Raw genomic sequence first — 20,365 nt, 5'->3', positions numbered from 1 at the left:
TCCTCAGTCTTCCTAACTCCCCTGCGGAGCGCAGCCGGCCGCGGACTACTTTACAGCAGCGCACGGCCGATAAAGCGCTCTGCTGCTACCGGCGGATCACCGCGCGTATCCCTCCGCGCGGCCGGGCCTCGTGCAGCCGCTTCCCGCCGGAAGTGCCGGCCGGAAGCGGAAGTCGCCGTGGCTGTGATCGGGCGCGGCGGCCCCGGGCGGCGCGATGTCGGCCAGCGCCGTTTACGTGCTGGACCTGAAGGGGAAGGTGAGGCCGCGCTGCGGCTCCGGGGCTGCGGGCTGTACGAGAGCCGAGCTGCTGAGAGCGTCGGCCGTGCGCTGAGCTCCGAGGGCCCGGCACGGCGGGGCTCCCCCGGCCTCGCTGCCTTGCGGCCGCCGCTTCCCCTTCCCGCCCGCTGTTTGCCGCCGGCGCTGCGCACACAGCTGTGGGGCGCTCCCGCCGTGTCCGCTCCTCGCGGTTACAGGTGCTGAAGGAGGAGTCGGGGAGCGGCCCCGCCTGCCGGGCTCCCGAGCATCCCGCCTGGGGTAGTTAATCTCTGCCCTAATGGGAGGCGATTTGTCCCAGGAGAGTGACGTGTTTTTCCATCTTAAACGGGGTGTCTGCAGCTGTATGTGAGGGGTAACGCTAGGAGATACGACTGCAAACTTGGGGATTTGCATTCAAATCATAACACGTGTTGGCTTTGTGGTTTGCATTTGTAGTATGCATAGACCCCACTGAAGCTTGGTGTTGGAGTTTTTCAGTTAAAGAGGCACTTTAAATATCTTGTGTGCTGGTCCTGCATGGTAACATCATATCTCGAAGGAGAAGTGTAAGGAATTGTTCTTCCCATAGGTTCTCATCTGTCGGAATTACCGTGGGGATGTGGACATGTCGGAGGTGGAGCATTTTATGCCAATCCTTATGGAAAAGGAAGAAGAGGGAACGCTTTCTCCTATTCTGGCACATGGAGGAGTTCGTTTCATGTGGATTAAACATAACAACCTCTATCGTATCCTTTGTGCTGCAGACAGATTGTTGAATGAATCACAGAACAGCTTGGGTCAAAGGGACCTCAAAGATCATTCAGTCCCAACCCTGCTGCCTCAGCCAGGGCTGCTCACCTCTAAGTCAGGCAGCAGATCAGGCTGCCCCTTTTACAAAGCTTTTAAAACCACACTCAGTACATTTTTTTCATCCCATGATGACTTTGAATGCATGTTCCTGAACATCCTCTATTAGTTGTTGCAACTTCTAAGAAGAATGCTTGCGTATCACTGGTGTTTTCATTTTTATATAAAGTAGTTCAGGTGAGTAGGAAATTTCAGATGTAACTCCCATCTATTTGTTAGTGTGATCTAATAAAAATGCATAGAGCTTACACTTTTTTTAAAAGAATCTGTAGTAATAGTATTTTTTCTTTATATTTGATTATTTTATAGAAATGTCTTCCTAACTACTAATAATGGAATTGATATTTTACAACTGAGTAGGCAAAGGATGTGACACAGTGCTGTGAGAAGTTGCACAAGAGCTGAGAACGTGGAGGAAAACGTTGATGCATGAGTAGTGCCATCTGTAGATTCTGTGTTTGGTTAATTTGGACCTGGCATCACAACTGTTCTCCCCAGTATAAATATGTTTTGTAATCATCAGAGTTATTTCTAGGGCTCTGTAACTCTCTCCTAATCGAGGTGGGTTTTCTGCTGCTAATCTGAACAGAATGCTTTTTAGGAATTATAGGTTTCGTTTTGGTGATTTTTTTTTTTCTTTCTTTTTTTCCCTCCAAACTCTTAGTTATAGGAATACGTTCAGAATGTGCTGTAGTTCCTCAGCTGATGTCCTTTTTTCCCCTCCCTCTTTGTTTTTGTTGTTTCAGGTTTTTTCTGAATATTTCAAGGAGTTGGAAGAAGAAAGCATTAGAGATAATTTTGTTATTATTTATGAGTTGTTAGATGAGCTTATGGATTTTGGTTACCCACAAACCACTGATAGTAAAATTTTACAAGAGTAAGTATCTGTACTGCTTACGTTTGTAAGGTCCTTGGGAAAGTGTTACATTTTCTATGTACAAACAAATGTTTTGGCTTCGTCCTCTAGCTATCAAAATATTTAATACTTGCTAAAGTGTAGCCTTGTAATATCCAACTGATTTATTGATGATGTAAATCTGATACAAAAGACACTGCAAACGTTTCAGAGTATAATTCTTTTTTTTTTTTTTTTTGTTCTAATTGTGTGCTTATAAAGGTACATCACTCAGGAAGGTCACAAACTTGAAACTGGAGCTCCACGTCCACCTGCCACTGTTACAAATGCTGTTTCATGGAGATCAGAAGGGATAAAATATAGGAAGAATGAAGTGTTCCTGGATGTTATAGAGTCTGTTAACCTTTTGGTGGGTACCTTTTACTTGAACTTTTAATGAGAATTATTAGTAGAAATCTTGAGAAGAACTTACTGTCTGAAAACTTACAAGGATATAATAAAAATTCAGTGACCATGATTGGTGCACTGGGATGCTGTCTGTTGTTAGGACTAACAATCTATAATGACATCCATAGATAGATAAATAATCCTTTACTGGAATTTGTGCTCTGTGCTCAGCAGTCCCAAAGCTGGTTTCTGACATGTCCTTCCTGCCTCCTTCAGTCTAATCCCACCGTGTCCTTGATCTAATTGTACTGTACTGGATTGGTTGCTTGGAAGAAAGGCATCCATGGAGACCTGGGGGCTGAGGATGGGGTGGGATTGCTGTTTGATCTCACATCATGTCGTGTCACGGCAACCTTTATCTTTTTTTTCATTGCCCTTCAGGTCAGTGCCAATGGAAATGTATTACGGAGTGAAATAGTTGGGTCCATTAAAATGAGAGTCTTTCTCTCAGGAATGCCGGAGCTTCGCCTTGGTTTAAATGACAAAGTTCTCTTTGATAACACAGGCCGTGAGTATTTCAGCAATACCTTCAAAATTGTGATGGGTGTTCTCTGCAACCTTAGGGTGAGGTTCAAGTGAAAGGATTGATCCTATGATGAAAATACTTGTTTTACCTATGTAGAAAACCATGTTAGGCCTTGTGTGCCAGTACCAAGAGGAGATGGAATACCACAGTGAGTGTGGTAATCATCTGGGCTTTGTTGCCTCGTCTGCTGGGACTATTGGAGTCGTAGAAAAACTACTGGGCTAAACCAAGGAGGGGATATCAGCAGACATCTGCTTTGCTACATAACGCTGCAATGTGACCTCTGATGTAATGGCAGTACTGATTTGAAGTCTTGGCATGTGTGTTTTCTGATAGGTGGCAAAAGTAAATCAGTCGAACTGGAAGATGTGAAGTTCCATCAGTGTGTTCGTCTCTCTCGCTTCGAAAACGACAGGACGATTTCTTTCATTCCACCTGATGGAGAGTTTGAACTCATGTCCTATCGTCTCAATACCCACGTAAGTCTGGGTGTCTGGGTCTGAACTGCAACAGTTTTTTATGAGAATCATTTAGTCTGTAGGTAGATTTGCTAATGGCTTTCCCTTAATGTGTTTTGTTTTTTCTTTAAGTATGGGCAGCATAGTAGTTGGGAAGTAAACCATTAATAGCAAAGCTTTGTGCTCACTCTTTCTGGAGTTTAGAAATAACTTGGCAGTAAGTCTCTATCTTTTCAACTACTATTGAAACTGTTTTCAAAACACGAATCAGCTCATTTTTAAGCTAATCACTAAGTGCGACAATTTGTTGTGCTTGACAACATTAATTTGTCCTCTAAACATTTCCTAGAGTATGTTAGCATACTGTATTGTGGCTCCTCAAGGTAACAGATATTGTGTACATTAATGTTTCTTTAGAAAAGGAAATATTTAGTATAGAGGAAATCTATAATTGTCAGCTGTGACGGGAGACCAGCAACAGTTAAAGCAAACAATCCAGAAAAGCCTGCACATACATTGAGAAATGTTTGGCAACTGAAGATGTTAGGAACTAATCTGAGAAATACTTTAATTTTTTTCCACTAATGCCTGCTAATTTTTGCTACTTTTTGCTTGTATGCCAGTGCTTACTTACGGAATTCGTGTATTCAGTGTAGTTTTATGAGGAAATGACAGTTTTGTGACTGTGCCAAAGTAAAGTCTACAACTGTAAAATATCTTTCCCATCAGGTAAAGCCACTGATCTGGATTGAATCTGTGATTGAAAAGCATTCCCACAGCCGCATCGAGTACATGATCAAGGTCAGAAGTTCTAAAATAATTATGGCTGGTTTGTCTTCTCTTTTGTTTGTTTTCAGTGCTTCACCAGCAGCACGTACCTTCTTACACAAACACCTCCTGTTTCCCTGGGACTTGTCTCTTTAGAAAAGTTGATTTGTAAGTTTATGTTCTGTGTTGTGCTGTTTCTCAGTAGATTGTGGTAGAGAGAAATTGTCTGGCAGCTCTCTGAATTTACATGCATAGTGTACATGCTTAGAGATGTGATTTTTCTCACTTTTCTGTAGGCAAAAAGTCAGTTTAAGCGTAGATCAACTGCCAACAATGTGGAGATTCACATTCCAGTTCCAAATGATGCAGACTCACCAAAGTTTAAAACCACTGTTGGAAGTGTCAAATGGGTTCCAGAGAACAGTGAAATTGTCTGGTCCATTAAATCTTTTCCAGTAAGTGCTGTTTTTGGTCTTCTCACCCAATATTACAATAATTACTTACAGTTGATGGTTTATGACTCAGCCTAAAGCAAATTCTAACAGCATCAAATGTTCCACAGTGATAGTACAGCTATTGTGCTACGTGACAAAAATGATCAGAAAGAAAACCAAGCTTCTAATCCTCTCCTTGAGGATAAGACTGGAAGAAGATGAATTATGCCTCAAACAGGTCTCAAGTTGATCTGCATTTAAAAAACAAACAACAGCAACAACAAAAAACCCAGAACAAACAAAAACCAAACACCACTACTTTTAAATTTAAAGAAGTTCTTCCTCTTAAGCCCTAGAAAAGATTTGAAATGATTAATGTAATTCAGCAGTTTGATATTCTGCATAGAAAATCAATTGTATTGTTGGAAGCTTTTCTTGTTTCAAGAAAAAAATCTGTTCTTTTTTTTTGTAAGGGTGGAAAAGAATATCTGATGAGAGCTCACTTCGGACTTCCAAGTGTTGAAGCTGAAGACAAGGAAGGGAAACCTCCCATTAGTGTCAAATTTGAGATTCCATATTTCACTACTTCAGGAATCCAGGTTGGTAGTTGAAAACAGGAATACAGAGGGAGGCTGTGTGCCAGGCTCCTGACGCACCAACTGACGCAGCCCGGCTTCGTAACCTTTGTCTGCCTTGTCCTTACCTCCTTTGTTCCATGGTTTGGAGTCTTTTTGCTTTAGTTTCTGTCCTGCTTGTCCTGGCTGTCACTGTCTCGTTCATGTACATCTTCCTGCCCCTCACTTTGAAGTACCACAAGTGTTTGTTTATTGTTGAGGCCAGTCTGATTTTTCCTGCTTTAAAGGAATCTTGTAAAGAGAGTGATAGGACCGGCTGCATTATTTCAGATGGAAAGCATGCTGTTAATGCAAGTGACAAGGATTTATATTTACGTCTGAAAGTTTTGCACATCTAGATAATTCCTGTTATTGTTGTCCATAGAGAACACTTCTGATCACGGCTACCCACCCACCCATCCCTGATTTTATTTTATTTTTTTTTGCTAAACAATGCTTGGTTGACATGGGAGACTCATGTATAACATTTCTTTCTTCCCAGGTTCGATACTTAAAGATAATTGAGAAGAGTGGCTATCAAGCTCTCCCGTGGGTTCGTTACATTACCCAGAATGGAGGTAAATTGAAAGCAATGAACTGTAAACACAATCTCTATCTTAACGTATTTTATTTCTCCAGCATACACCAAGAAATTGAAGATATGAGAAGCAGGTCTTGTGTTTCAGTATTAAACTCTGCAGTATATATATGTGGTGTTAAATGCTTGTTGCTTTTTCTAGTCCTTTTTTTCTTTTTACTGAACCATCTTATTGAATCATCCATTTAGACAGCAGAGTTGTTCACTGAATCTGACGTTCGTTATGAAATAATTAAATCTGGGGGGAATATGAACTAAAAAAGAACTGATTCATACATATCATTTTGCAAGCTTTGGGCTGGCTGAGAGCTACCAGATCTGTTAAAGAAAAAAAAAAAAACACTTTCTTTTGCTGCTTTTCATTGTTACTCGTTTTGCTGTTCAAAGTGGTTTTGCTGTTTCTGGCTTGGAAGCTTGTAATTATCTTAATTGCTTTAAAGCCTGTGTTCTTGGTTATTCTACGTGAAGATCTGATCATCTCTGATTTGTATTACTTCATCCCAGTTTGCTGATCTGTTTTACTGTGGTTAGTGAAAGACAGTGTACTAAAACTGGTCTTGTTTTTGTTATTCCTTTACAGACTACCAGCTTCGAACACAGTAAGACACCTTGCAGGCACCACAGATGACAATGCTTCAGGCCTATTATTTGTTTGCAGAAGCTTCTGTGGTACTGAGAGCTGTGAATGTTGTTGCCAAGGGTCTTGTCTCTGTAAACTCGGATTGGGCGAGAGAAAGATGGGAAATTTACCATTTTCAATGATGTGTTTGAACCATTAGTATTGATTGTGTGAATATTTATTTCATTCTTAGAACATGCTGATCTTGCTGCTAAATGCTAATTACATTAGTAGTAGCTGTTATGAGGAGCCAGGAATACAGAATGAACCTTGAGAATGTCTTGTCAATGCCTTGTCCATTGTATTCACAAAGTTCTTAGTGTTCATATTTTAGGATCTTTGAAGATGTTGGTAGTGTTACCCGACAAAATAGGGAGACAACTGTGCAATTACATGACTGCTTAACAGTGAGTTGTATTTAGCCCAAGGTATTTATTATTTTTGTTCTGGGCATATGGGTGCCTTAACTCATTCTCTGTTAACTTATGAAATTCTACTGAATCTGAGCTAAAATTATCAGGGGTCCAAAAATACTCTTTGTTCTTCTTTGCATGGTGTCAAACCAATTCATCTGACAGAACAAGCTGTGGGCTTATGTATAAATAAGTGTTGGAGGCCAAGATGTCTGAGAACAAGAGATTGTGGGAAGTGTCTGCGGGAGCATCTCTGGAAGCATGATGATGATTGCTAGTTCCTATGAGCTGAGGTGCACACTGAAAAGTTTCAACCCTGTTATACCCCTTGGGTGTGAAAACCCTATGCCAATTAACTAGAATTTGCTTTTTCTTTATTTCTATTTGTAATACAAATATAAAACTATAAAGTGTAAGTCTTTAATTAAAAAAAAAAAAAAAAAGACTGACTTTGACAGCCATAAGATCTGGTGGGAAGACTTCATAATTCTCCTTATAATTATTACTATTCCCCTTCCTGGATAAGTGATATAATCCTGCCTGTTCTTGACAGTTGATTGTTGTTTACAGAGAAGCTGATGGAAATATCATTACTGTTCTTCAGGCTTGCCTTTCTTGTCCATTTAGGGCAAATCTCCTTTTTTTGCTTGTTAGCATTGCTTAACTTTATTTGCCCTGAAGAGTTTGCTGTCTTAGTCTCCTCCATTTGTAAGCAATTATTCTTAGAACTTGCTGGCAGAATGGATAGCAGGTGAGGACGCTATACATAAAGGTATTATTTTTTTTTATATGCTGTTTCATTTTTCTGAGAAGCTGAGGTTCATTTGGGTGTACATACCTTGATTTCAGAAAAAGAAATTAACAGCTATCAGTATTTTCTTTAAACAGTTTTTGGAATGGTTTGGTTTGTATTTAGTACTCGAGACAGATGCTAAATTTAAGCCATTCAGAGCTGAAGATGTGATGCATATCCTGTGTGCAAGGTTCTCCACACTACTTTCTTGACAGTTCTTGACTCTCCCACAAAGCTGAAAAGATACTGTCCCCACTAAATCCTCGTAGACTATGTATCTACCTTTGTATACAGTATATATGATTAGTAAATTAAATAAATCATCAGAGTTCCCCTGAAATGCAGCTGCTGTAACGTTACAGAAGGATCAGTTGCAGAAGTGACTGACGGCTGGAGGTTCTGTGCAGCAGCAAGGCAGTGAGCTGGCTGGGCTGTGCTTGGGGTGGACGTGTATTTTGTGGGGTTAGATGGCTGTGTTTGTCACCCCAACAAGCTTGATGTTGAAACAAATCATCTTGTTCACGGTTTTGGTTCCACTGCTCATTTTCATTTGAACCATTGAGCTCATGACTGGACCAAACATTTTATATTAAAACTGTAACTGGTTGACAAATCACTTTACCTGGTGGCTCCATTCTTCACAATGTTTATTTTCATTATTTGCCTGTAAAATGTGACTCTCAGAAGCTCCATTTGTTTTCCTGTTGAAGGTTGTATCTTTCAGACGAGTGTTTTTCTTACATTCTGCAGTTTGAGTTGGCTTTGATGGTGAGTTATCAGCCCTACTTGTCCAGGAAGTAATAAAGGACAAAAAAGCTCTTTGAGTCAATTGCATATCACTCCCTCTTTCTTTTCCACTTTGATCTACAGTAATGTGCAGCCTCTAATGCTGGTGTGCCTTCAGTTAGTCTAACATGAGGCTTGGATGAGTGGAACTGTGCTTCATAGAAGTTCCTGATTTGTTTACTGAATACAGAGAAATCTTGCTGTGCTTTCATTCTCTGCGAAATTGTGTACCATAAAACCAGTTTTCACGAGCAGCTACTATTGCAGGAAGGGGGGGAAGGGAACAAAGAGAACAACAAAAAGTAAAAACCAGCTTTGTTATTAAGATGTGGGGTCCCAGCATGCATAGAAAGGCAGAAATGGAGGCGTGATATCACTGATGTGAATTTTTGTTCAAGGAGTAAATTCTATTCCGTAAATAAGTTTCGTTCTTAGAGCAACTGCTAACTTTGTTATCGTGGCGGCTTCTGCTCTCTACCTGATGTGGGGAAAATGTAAATTTGATGGTCTGCCAACGTTACACACAACTGCCTGATATAGAATACTTTCTGAAGGCAGTTTGCATAATTCTGCTGAAGCAGTGAGATATCGCCTGGTATCTTCAGCTCAGGCTGATTTTGTCGCTGCCTCACCTGGAAGGCTGAACTTCTTCAGTGGTCTGAAAACACATCTGTTCCTCGTACAAAGCCAGCAGTGTTGAGATGTTCTCTGCAGTCTTGGTTTGGTACTTGGAGGTTATTTTTTCTCAGTAGGATGAAACGTGTTTTCTATCCTTAGCACAGGACAACTCAATGCTTCAAGAGTGCGAAGCCTTTTCCCCCTGCAAGGCACACGAAGCTGCAGCTTCATCTGCCTGTTATTTAATCAATAAACAATGATTTAGCAGAGCATCGAGGTATGACAGCAGCACTTCCCACTGCACTCGATAGGTGTTTTACTTCTGCAGCAGTGTGTTTGTGTCTCGAATGTCTCGATCGAAGAGGACAGCAGCAGCCTGCGGGTTTGTTTTTAGACGCCGGTGCTGCCAGTAGGTGGCATCCTGAGCACAGAGCGTGTTCTGGGCTCTCGTTTTCATTTAATGATCAGAAATGGACGCAGGGAAGCAATATGTACCCATATGTACGTTTTGGGTTGCAAGGTACAGCTGTTTATTAAAAAACAAAAACATCGCGGTATGGTGGGGATGCTCGGGGTGTTTTCTGGGTTTGTGTTACTTTTGTTTTGTTTGCAGTAACGTCAGTTTGACGTTTCCTCTTGACGTTGTCACTTTCTGGTGCTGCCACCACCAGCGCTGATGGTGCTGCAGGGCTGCGCTGGCGCCGCGCGGCGCTGCGTGCCGCTGTTGGCCCGCAGCAGGAGCTCAGTGTGCGAGGCTGCCGCCTCCTGTGCTCACAGCTTCAGGGCTCAGCAGCTGCTCTGAGAGCCCCTCTGTGATGTGCGAAGCAGCGTCTCCTATTCACTTGATTACCCGCAGAGAGAACTGAGTTCTGTTGGAGTGAAAGAAGCCGCAACCTTCCTCCCTGACAAACAGCAAAGCGCTGCTGGAAAAGCTTCGTTCCCCCTCAGTATTTTAGGTGGGGTTCTGTCGCTGCTTTTATCTTGCATGTTTCTCCTCATTCCATGCTGCCACCCCTTTTTGCCTCTCTGCTTCCTGCCCCTAATCAGAGCTGGCCTTGTCAGTAAAAGCTGACACGTAAAGACACAGCTTTACCCGTGGTGGGTTTCTCAGGCTAAGGGATTGCACCTGCTTGTTCCTGACTTCAGAGTCTGTGATGAGAAATAGGCTAAACCTTGGCACCCCTGTTTCTCCCGTGTGCCAAGCACAGAGTGTTGCAATCCGTTTGCTGTTGTTTTCTCTGTGGTTGACACCCACTGCTGTTTGTCAGTGCAGCAGCAGTGGCACGACGAGGGGTGATGGCCTCAGTGCTGAGGGACAGCAAGGGTGATTTTAATGGCAGCGGTAATTAATTACACAGCAGCTTTGTTTATGCTACAGGATGGATGGCTGTAACTTTTTCCAACGAATTTTGTGTAATGCAGTGTTACGCAGGTCAGGCTCAGATAAACCCGTTTCTCCCTGGCTGGGTGTGTTGCCATGACTCGGGTTGTGGAAGCACAGTTTGCGTCAGCCACGCTCCTACTTGCACCTGGGAGGCTCCCTGCTGCAGTCACCTCACTGTTATCAGTCCGAAGGGTAAAGTCTTTGTGCACCAGTGTGTTTCTGCTCTCCCTGGGTCTGTGTGTGGCTGTGGGCCTTTCCCCGAGGGCCGCAGTGTCCTGCACTCCTGCACCTGGCTCCTAAACACAACAACGGGCTGATGGGTTCTTAAAGACAGGCCTTGTCACTGAGCACACCTTCCCCATTCCAGCTCTGTGGCTGCTGGCAGGATGACTGGATCCAAAGCCTTTGGAGATGTGCTCAATGCCTCCAGGCCCATTGCTTTCCCTGGCAGTTGGTAACGTTGCACTGATGCACTTCACTGTCCAAAATATCATGGACAGGGATGGCAGACGTCTGCACAGCCCATTGCAGCTCAAACAGCTGAGCAGCAGCGCAAGGAGCACAGCTCCCAAAGCAGAGCGCTGGGCTGCAGCCTCTTCTGCAGAACGTTGTGCAAGCTTACTTCACATCTTGGCTGTGGATTTGTACCTTGGATCAAAGTTTTCTTGCAGGCCCTTCTCCAATATAAAGCAAGGAAACATAAAACAACAAATATCTGGTGAAATCCAAACACAATCTGCTCTATGTTATGCTACAAAAATGAATGAACTCTGCCTCCCACCCTCTCCCACTGTGACTTGCTGTGAATAAGCGCTGCTCAAAGGAAACCATGGTGGGGGTTCTGCCTCCTTCCAGCAGAAACAGCCGAGAGAAGCCCAGCAATGCTCCTCCAGGTGGGACTGCGGGTTACTGGGAGCACTGGCAGCACAGAGCTAAGCCCAGATACTCAATTATAAGGTTTTTAAAGGAATTAGCTGTAAGACTTTTCTTTAGAATTCTATCTTTTGTAAGGACACACTGTCCTTTGTAAAGCCAGAAGGTATATCCTGTGCACCTCGTGTGTATTCAGTTCTCCTTCATATGAGACTTTCTCAGGTTGTCTCCAGTAGGGTGGGTGTTGCACCGTGGATGGCAAAGGGCAGACAAATATTTGGGCAAATCAGACAGACCAGGCTAAATTCAGCAATTAGGGATAATGAACCTGCAAGCCATTGAGCTACAAATCAATGTGTCTATCAGAGCTGCTTAGCCTGGAATTGCTTGGACTGCTTTTTAATCCTCAAACATTAAAATAAAGAGTCTGAAATGGGAGTACATCTAGAACTGATAGAAAAGAGAAATCAGTGTGAAGCTGCTCCTTCTCCAGCATTGCTTTAGGAAGGGACGCAGCGAGGCGCTGCTGGGGCAGCAGTTTGCCCTTTGCCAGAGCTGCGCCTTCCAGCCCCCAACCAACCCCGACCACCAGCAAGAGCCCAGCCACAAGGCCCGTGTTTATTTTTCTTCTTGCTTATTTATTAAAATAAAAGCACAAGACAGAGAGCTTCTACGTGTTGTGTGCTCTACAATTGTTAAAGTTTCCGAGAGGTCACAGGGGTCCCAGATAACATTAGCAGCTCGGCGCAATGTTGTCCTTTTGCGTTATCAACAGGAAACATCTTTACCAGCACAGGAACTACAGCTTTGTAATTGGCCTGGTGCAAGAACATGACAGCGTTTTCTCATCCTATCAGGACTCGGATATTTTGGGAGCTGGTATATAAGGCGCACAGCACACAGTGTCTCTTGGACATTAGGAACAGGTTCATGTGAGAAATCAGTGTGCTTTGCTATTTTAGTAGTTGCTATAGTTGCAGCATGAATGATTTTCTTCTGGCCCGGCACGGTTCAGCGCGACGTTTCCTTACGGTTCAGATGTATGTTTTTATTATTTGAGTGCAGATGGACGTATTTAAAGTAATTAACATGGTGATACAAGTCTTGTAAAGAAGCCTTTAGCAAATAAACAGCAAAGCCCTAAATCGTACAAATGGGGGCCTTGGTGAGCTTTTGTTAAACACTCACAGACTTCTATGGTGTGGGACTGAGCTCCATCCAAGCCTATTTCAGATTTCTCCAGATGATTAAGTGCTGTTTGGTCTCTGAAATAAGAAGCGCTCATTGCACGGAACGATCTGTGTTGAAAGGAATGGCCCTCATGGCAGAGCCCAATAACTCTCCACTGAGTGTGAGATCCGAGTCAGCAGCGCTTAATGGAGCTGCGAAGCGCTGCATGGGAAGCTGGCCAACAGTGCAATTAATATTCTGTACAGAATTACACCACTCTGATGAAAGCAAACCTCATTTGGACCACATGACAAAGCTGCACTGTTTTTTCCATAGCTGCCATCACTGTTTGGATCCAAAGTAAGCATAACCACTGAAAAAGAGGAACGACAGCAAACCCAACACCAGCAACCGCAGCCCGAAGTGCGTCCTGGGAGGCATATAATGGAAGGTTCTGATAACGGGAGGTTCTTTTTAATTCTCCACAGTGACCAGTTTCAACTTCACTTAAATTGAAGTGAAGCAGGTCAGATTTTTGAACACTTGCCAGAAATTTCCTTCGATATCTCTCGAGTTCAGAAATAGCGTTATTTCTATACAGCAAACGCGTTGGTAGGGATGGGTGAAGGAATCACTTTGTTCTTGAAAAGAGCGACAGAGTGTGAGGAAAGTAAGTTGGCATTTTGCTTTCATTCTTCAACACAAAACCCTCTGCTGCTTTCAGCTCTGCAGCTCTCAGTCGCACCGCTCCATGGGCACCAGCAGTGCCCTGTGCTGTCCTCCTCCCATCATGGGGAGCTGCTGTGCTCCGATGGCTCAAAACTTCTATCCCCAGACTTATTTCCACGCGTGATGTCAGAACCCAAAAATATCAGGGGCTGATGACAACAGGAGTTATTTCAGCAGGACTGACACACTGTGGGGACGGACGGTGCAAGGGCTCTGTTTTCCTGTCTTGCTCACTTTTGCAACACGCTGGCAGAAGTGAATGGGAATGTTTTGGTCCTTTCTGAAGTAACTGAGCTCTGTTGTGATGAAGCAGCTCTTTTTTTTCCTGCTTTGTGACGGTATGGGCAGAGGGCTCGAGATAAATAAAGTGAATTTTCTTTGCATCAAACATAAAATCTTTTTTTTTTTTTTGGATAGAGGGAAGGAACACGAATGCAGCAGCAAAAAGCAGCAGCTGCAATGGTTGGAAGATAGAGCCAGCCAAAATCAAGCTAGAAAAGAAGAGTTTGTTTCCAGCACAGTGTGTGTGTCCACATGCACGTGCTGCTGCCGACAGAGCTGATGTGGAGGAGCTCAGAGCTCCCTGCATGTAGCTGGGGCATCTCCAGGAGATGCAGCCTGGAGCTCCGCCGCAGCACAAAGACGGCTCCGAGCTGTGAGTTGTGAGCAGCGTTTCGCTACAAACACCCGTAGCGGTCCCTGTGCCTCCTAAACTTCAGAGTAATCCTTCCTAGAAGGTTTTTCCCTCGCTGAGCTCATCAAAGCTCTGCCCTTGCAAGAACCGCACACCTCCACACTCGGCGGGGCTTCCTGCAGCGCTGGGACGTCCCCGGGCCGCCAACGTGGGCAGGAGCACAGCCGGGGAACTCTCACCCGTGTTTCCTGTGCTGATCCTGGTGAGAGTGGCGGCCGTATGAGGACATGGAGGCTCAGGAGATGCCCCATCCCAGCCCGCTGAGCAGCTGGTACCAGAAATGTGCTGCTTCCTCCTGCTCAATCCACGTAAATACATCACAGTTGGGAATTCCAGCTCTGTTTTGGGCTGAGTACCAGCTACCTTCCCCTTCTCCCCTCCAGAACAGTGGTTACCTGCCCTTGGCCATATGGGACAGAAGCTGTTGGCTTTGTGTTGCATGGGGCATGGTGGTCTCCTGGCTCCTGACCATTTCTTCTCCCCATTCCTTCAGTGTGAGAAAGACCACCAGTATTACAGATTCTCTTCCCTGCATCCTTCGTGCATTTCTATATGACAGAACATCTCATCAGCCACATGGTGACAGCCTCCAGTCCACAGCCATTAAAAGCTTCCTCAGCAGAAGAAAGGTTCTGAGCCCAGTGCTGTGGCTCTGGGGCCCGCTCAGGAATCAGCAGGTGTCGTTCACAACAGACATCCGCCATGACATGGAGGACACCGCGGTGATGTGAGCTTATTTGCAGAGCTGGTTTCTGCACCACATGCAGCCCTACAAAGCAGAGCCTGAAGCACTCAGGACAAACCCAGCAGAGACTGAGGAATGGGGCATGGCCAAGCAAAGGGCAGCTTTTGGTGGAACATGGCAAACCTGGCTGCAGTAATGCAGGGACCGGTTGGTGTCGGTGCTTCCTACAAAGGCAGCATGCAGACCATGGCTGTGCTGTGCTCATGGGGAGGGCGAGGCGTCCTATTTAGGGTGAGCAAACCAAGCCTTCTGCAGGGCTCTGGGAGGCTGCAGAGCGCCGTGTATGAAGCACCTCAGAGCAGGGAGGAGTCTGGGGCTGCGATTCTTCACCTCTTTTCCTTGGGGAGGGTAAGGGGGCACAGCTCCATCATTGCTTTTACATTGGTCTACAGCAAGGGAAGACCACTTGTAGTTAATTCTTAGGGACCTGCAGAGCATCAGTGCAATACTCTGGAAAAGCTCCAAAGAGAAATGATGACCATTTGTGTGGTTGAAAGTGAAAAGGACGAAGAAGCCTTTGGTGCACATTGGGAGGGAACTGTCTTGTTTTTCTGATACTCTTGAAAAGAAACAAGCAGCTGCTCTTGATTTTCTCCATCAGCCAGCACCAGGGCCTCAGCAGGGCTCGGCCATTGGGCTGCATGAAGCTAGACAGCCCCGTGCTCCTGTGCCATCAATGGCACCACACAGACACAGCAGTGGGACAAAAACCCCCACGAGCAGAGAGAGCAGCTGGGACACAGTGATGGGGAAATGTCCTGAGTATTAATTAGCAACGATGATAATACGAAACCTGCCCATTTTAAAGCTGGATTGCCTTATTAGCTATCTTTAGATCAACAGCAACAGGGTGTCTATTAATTCCTAGGGCATTTATCCTCCATGTGCACTGGGCCAAGGCTGAGCACAGCGCTAAGGACAAATCGACCTCTTCTATTATTCTGAAGAAATCTGCAGCCTTACAGTCCTCGTGGAAACACCTTTGGGCGAACCAGATTATTTTGACTTTGGACAACATCATTCATGAAACTCTGCACCACAAGCTTGGTCTGAAGGAAACCACACACGATTTGACTCCTTTATCTTGTATCAGTGGCGGAGAGCTCAGTGCGGTTACAGTTCTCCTCATTTCTGAGAAGAGAGGATCATATTTAATCATTGTGTCAGTTGGCACAAACACCGTGTTTGTAGTGAAATGCTAAAAAACAGCACATTTATCTTTCCCTTGATCAAGATTCATACGATAGGAGCTCTTAACGTTTAAACTCATCAGTCATGAAACTCTGTAGGGCTCAGCTATCCCTCCTGTTTACTGTAACTTATTCTAAAGAATGAGCTGACCTCTCTTGCCTAATATAACAAATACAATATCAGTAATATCCACCCAAGGGTATTAGTTCCCTGGCAGACTCCTGCTTTGGCTCTAAGATATTATTCCTGGACCTTTTTTTTTTTTTTTTTGCAGTGGGACGTCAGCTATTTTGCTTCACTGAGCAGCACATTTCAAAACACGAAGTGCCTGCAGGGGTTGCCTCATAGCATGTCCTTATCAGCTGCAGAAATGGAGGAGCCAAGAGAAACATGGAGGCAGAGAGATGCTGAACTCAAGGAGTGCTGAGGTTCCTCCTCAGACCCACATGAGGAGCCTGAAGGATTTCAGCCACTGCTTCCTGCAGTGATCCCATTGTGCCTGCTTGCAGCATGCAAATCTCAGAGAGCTGCTGTTTCTTACAGCACCCACCTCTCGAACAGCCCTCATACTGACCCGCTCTGATCCATGTTAGTTTATGGGCACTGGTTTGTGCTGTGGTATCCAGAAGTCCCAAATCTCCCCCATGCATCAAAGTGAATGAACACCACAGAGAAAAGGCAGCCCTTGCCCTAAAGAGCTCACTTCTCACTCACCTCTAAACCTATCTTGGCTTTAATCTCTTTTTTTCATCAGTTTCTGTGCAACACCCACCATGCTCAGACATGGCAGTGGCAGCAAAGGCTCAAGGAGGCAATAGATAATGGCCACCGGTGAGATGTGGCGTGCTCTGTGCGTTCTCAGACAGCAGTTTAAATGTGACGATGTCTGAGAATGGCACTGCTACAGAAAAGGTTCCTTGTGTTCTCAGGGACCACCAGGAGGAGATGGCAGCACCCAATCCCACTGCCTGACCCAGCATCGAAAATGAGCACTGCCACAACCTCTCGGTTGGTGCTGTGTCAGCTCAGACCCCACATCAGGCACCGTATGGCAGCCCACGGCTCGTGGGAGCGTTGCTTTCGTGGAGGTTGGAGTTTCAGTGGTTTCTAACGACTGTTCAGTTGATAGCGAAGTGTGGAGGAGTTGAAAAGTCAGCTGTGATCTTGGCAAACCCCAACCAAACAGGCCGAGGAAGCGCCGGTACACAGAGCAGAGCACAGCCCATCCCGTGCCCCCAGAATGACTCTTCACACCCCTGTTGCTAAGTCAGGGTCTGGGAGTGCATTTTTTTTTTCCTCCTTAAAGTCATAGAATCACAGAATGGTTGGGTTTGAAAGGACCTTACAGACCACCCTGTTCCAACCTCCTGCCATGGGCAGGGACATCTCCCTTTAGACCAGGCTGCCCAAAGCCCCATCCATGGCCTTGAGCACCTCCAGGAATGGGGCACCCACAGCCCTCTGGGAAGCCTGTGTCAGTGCAATGAGATAACGAAAATACAATAAAACGTTTAATTCCAAGAGATGTCTTTGCACAGACATCTCTATCTATAGAGTCAAGAGTCCTACTGAAGCTTTCCACCAAAGCATCTCTCAAATAAAACCCTCATTTTTACCTATACATTTCTCTGTCTCCAGAAGCTGCCCTCTCTCCCATCCTGTTTTACCTAAGAAGTGAAATGAATATCCAGTTAGAATAAATGGAGAACTAATGCTCATTCACTTGATGTAATACTTTGGTACTACCTTGACTGGATCCAGCTACAAACTGTGAAGACATCATGAACTGTTAGCAGTGCTTTATTTCATCTGTTACCCCGTACTGAAGTATTCTGAGCATCTCAGGAAGGCATCTTTGGACATGGTATGATGGACAAATGAGCATCTACAAAGATCTGGGATACATCTGCTCCATGAGATGCCATTTCTATGCCATGATCCCCAGGCTGGGAACCCAGAAAAAGGTCAGATTGAGCATATGTTGATGGAAAAGAAAGAAAGAAAGAAACAAAGAAAACAAAAACAAGAGTTGGGGTGAGAGAGGTGGGGATCTTCATCTCTTGAAGATTTTTCTGCAGGTGGCTTCAGTTTCAAAATCACTGATGTCCTTTACTACCAAGAATGCGGCTGTCCACAACCCCTTGAGGTTTTCTGATGAGCTGTTAGGCTGCTGAAGCTAAAAGCAGCACTTTAGAGATGCATCACTTGCAGAGCAGCCTGGGGGACTCAGTTATGGCTTTGAAATGAGCAAACAGAGCAACAATAAAGAACAGGAGCTCCAGTCTCCGAAACACTGCTCAGAGCACGAAGGCAGTAAAAAATAATGCTTTGTTAACTTCTTGTTTAGGAAAAAAGCAGAACACTTCCTCTAGTGACACATGCACTGACAGTGGCTTTGATGACTCCTTCACACTGGTGAATCACGGATGGAAGTGCACGGACAAACTGTTCCTGCCCAAAGGCCGCCAGCCCGGTGGTTCCGTCACCCAGCAGAAGTGCTGCTCTTCCTCGTGCTTCCTAACACACCATCGCCATCAGGAATTCAGCTGGGCCAACGTTTGCAGCTCTGATCAGCCCAGGTCCCACGACGCGGAGCTGCCCCAGGAGCTCGCCAGGCTCCCATCCACAGCACTCCTCCTAAGGCTGCTCATACAGCTGGACATTTCCCGTTGCAGTTCTTTCCAAATTCCTTACATTTTAGATTATATATCCTCAATTTTGATCTTTTGCTTTAAAAACGCTTTCATTTGAAGCTTAATAGCGAAGGCTCAGTGCATCTGCCAGAGTTCCTGGCACAGCTAGTGTCCTGCAGGAGCCATTACTTTCCAGTGAGTCTCTAGAATTGCTTATTTACTTTCATTCGTATGCCAAAAATACTTTAAAATCGGGGCAGTTTTTTCCAGTTACACAATCACCAGAAATATCTTGAATCCATACGCTTCCACTGTGGTTCAATAGTTAATCTGAAAGCAGTCAAAACAATTTATAAAGTATGCAAAAAGCGCTCTGTCCTGGGATGAAGGCTTCAGAAGCACAGCTCCATGTGCTCACATCAACGAAGGCCACAAAGCCAAATCAGTTCCCACCCCATTATAGCAACACGGGGAAAAGCGACTGCAAAGCACCTTCCTGAGCAGCACCATCGCAGCCACTCACTTCCACAGAGCCCTTCTTGTCTTTCCATGTTGACTTTATTTACTGTTCTTGACAAAACAGTGCAACATTTGACTTCTGACAAGCCGTGAGATTTAGGATCCTGTTCCATGGGAGCTTTTCAATAAATTATAGTTAATTAAGAACATTAGTGAGCAACAATGGCTGCTTCTACTCCTTTTGATTCACCGAAAGCACCAACAAAACACAGTTTTTGGCTCTCCTGGTTTAAAAATCAGAGCCTCTCCCCTCCCCGTCCCGGGGGCACAGGTAAGGAAGTGCACAACACCCACAGCACCATCTTCTGAAGCATCTCCTCAAAGCACTTTTTGCAAATTGAGGCGCCATTTGTTCTCCTTACTCATGCATATTTTAAATTCCCTTTTAAGTTTCAACGGTTTGCATGGGTGTAATTCGGAGCAGACTGGGGCCTTACATATTTTGCATACCAACTAGTTATGTGAGTCCAATTTCTGAAAAAGAGATTATGTGAGCATTATGATGCAGTTGAGGAGTAACCCGCTGGAAAAAAAAAAAAAATACAAGAAAGCCAGAAGGATTTGCTTTTTAATTTTAAGCGCATGTTCCAAATGAAAGTGAGAATTGTGCCCATCAACAATGGCCGGAACAGAATCAGCCCTTCTCCAAACCTCCTGAGGAACCACCGTCTTAATGTGCAGGTTTAAGTTACCAGCACTTTCTGCTTTCTGTATATATATGGCATCTAGGCTTTAAACGATATTGCAAAAGTAGAAATAGCATGATAAACCTTCAAAGCTGAAATAAAAAAGAACCTGTGTTTTAACTTAGCGCTGAGTATTTATACAGCCGGCACCGTTTAGTCCGGCATGTTTGAGCGAGTGCAAGTCTGTGGTTGCAGCTCTGTGTAAAAATATTGCAGCCTGCTCCTGCTTTAGGAACTAAACTTCGGTTCCCAATAGCTCCCTCTGTAATTCTCTTTCCAAATAAAAGGAAGAACTATTCCTGGCTCGTAACGGTGTATTTCTGTGGCTTCTTGAACTATAATGAAGGCAGTCTGGAATGTTAAAAATTACATGCTCAATGCCAATTCTTAACCCAGGGTAATTTAGGCTTTAAATGTTTTGAAGTTTACATTTTGAGTCTGTTATTGTACAACTTCTTAATTAAAATGTTGCTATAGTCCAGATCACTAATGCTTCTTGCTCGAAGATCCATTAACATCCATCTCAAAACCACTGCTTGGGGAGTTCGATAATTTTGGTACCGAGGACTAAGGCCATCTGCTTGGAAAGCTATTTGGTTTTTATTTGGCTGCTTCTAATTGTAGAAATTCAAAGACATCTTTGATATCCACTGGATTCCAACAGCAGAAACATCAGTTCTCTGTCAGCA

The 20,365-nt window shown here is 44.5% G+C and overlaps 1 protein-coding gene across 1 annotated transcript; it reads left to right on the top strand.

Annotated features, from left to right (window-relative positions):
- Positions 1–120: 120 nt before the first annotated feature.
- On the top strand, positions 121–8,492 carry AP1M1 (adaptor related protein complex 1 subunit mu 1). Its single transcript, XM_031603976.2, has 12 exons — positions 121–256; positions 845–1,001; positions 1,232–1,299; positions 1,869–1,999; positions 2,240–2,387; positions 2,807–2,933; positions 3,288–3,430; positions 4,139–4,210; positions 4,474–4,632; positions 5,085–5,210; positions 5,728–5,803; positions 6,404–8,492. Exons 1-12 carry the CDS (start codon positions 215–217, stop codon positions 6,424–6,426), a joined length of 1,272 nt encoding a protein of 423 aa, XP_031459836.1. The 5' UTR covers positions 121–214; the 3' UTR covers positions 6,427–8,492.
- The last annotated feature ends 11,873 nt before the right edge of the window (positions 8,493–20,365 follow it).

Source organism: Phasianus colchicus, chromosome 28 (genome assembly GCF_987193195.1).
Source record: "Phasianus colchicus chromosome 28, bPhaCol1.hap1.1, whole genome shotgun sequence".
Taxonomy (NCBI): domain Eukaryota; kingdom Metazoa; phylum Chordata; class Aves; order Galliformes; family Phasianidae; genus Phasianus; species Phasianus colchicus.
Note: the sequence above shows the minus strand (reverse complement) of the source record. Positions and strands in the feature narration are given on the sequence as shown.

What these genes read in the sequence shown, in the direction of transcription:
- AP1M1 (XM_031603976.2), top strand. Translation starts at nt 215, where the DNA reads ATGTCGGCCAGCGCCGTTTACGTGCTGGACCTGAAGGGGAAG. An exon ending in TAAACATAACAACCTCTATC is followed by an intron (nt 1,002 to 1,231) that starts GTATCCTTTGTG and finishes ATCCTCTATTAG; the next exon opens with TTGTTGCAACTTCTAAGAAG. An exon ending in GATAGTAAAATTTTACAAGA is followed by an intron (nt 2,000 to 2,239) that starts GTAAGTATCTGT and finishes GTGCTTATAAAG; the next exon opens with GTACATCACTCAGGAAGGTC.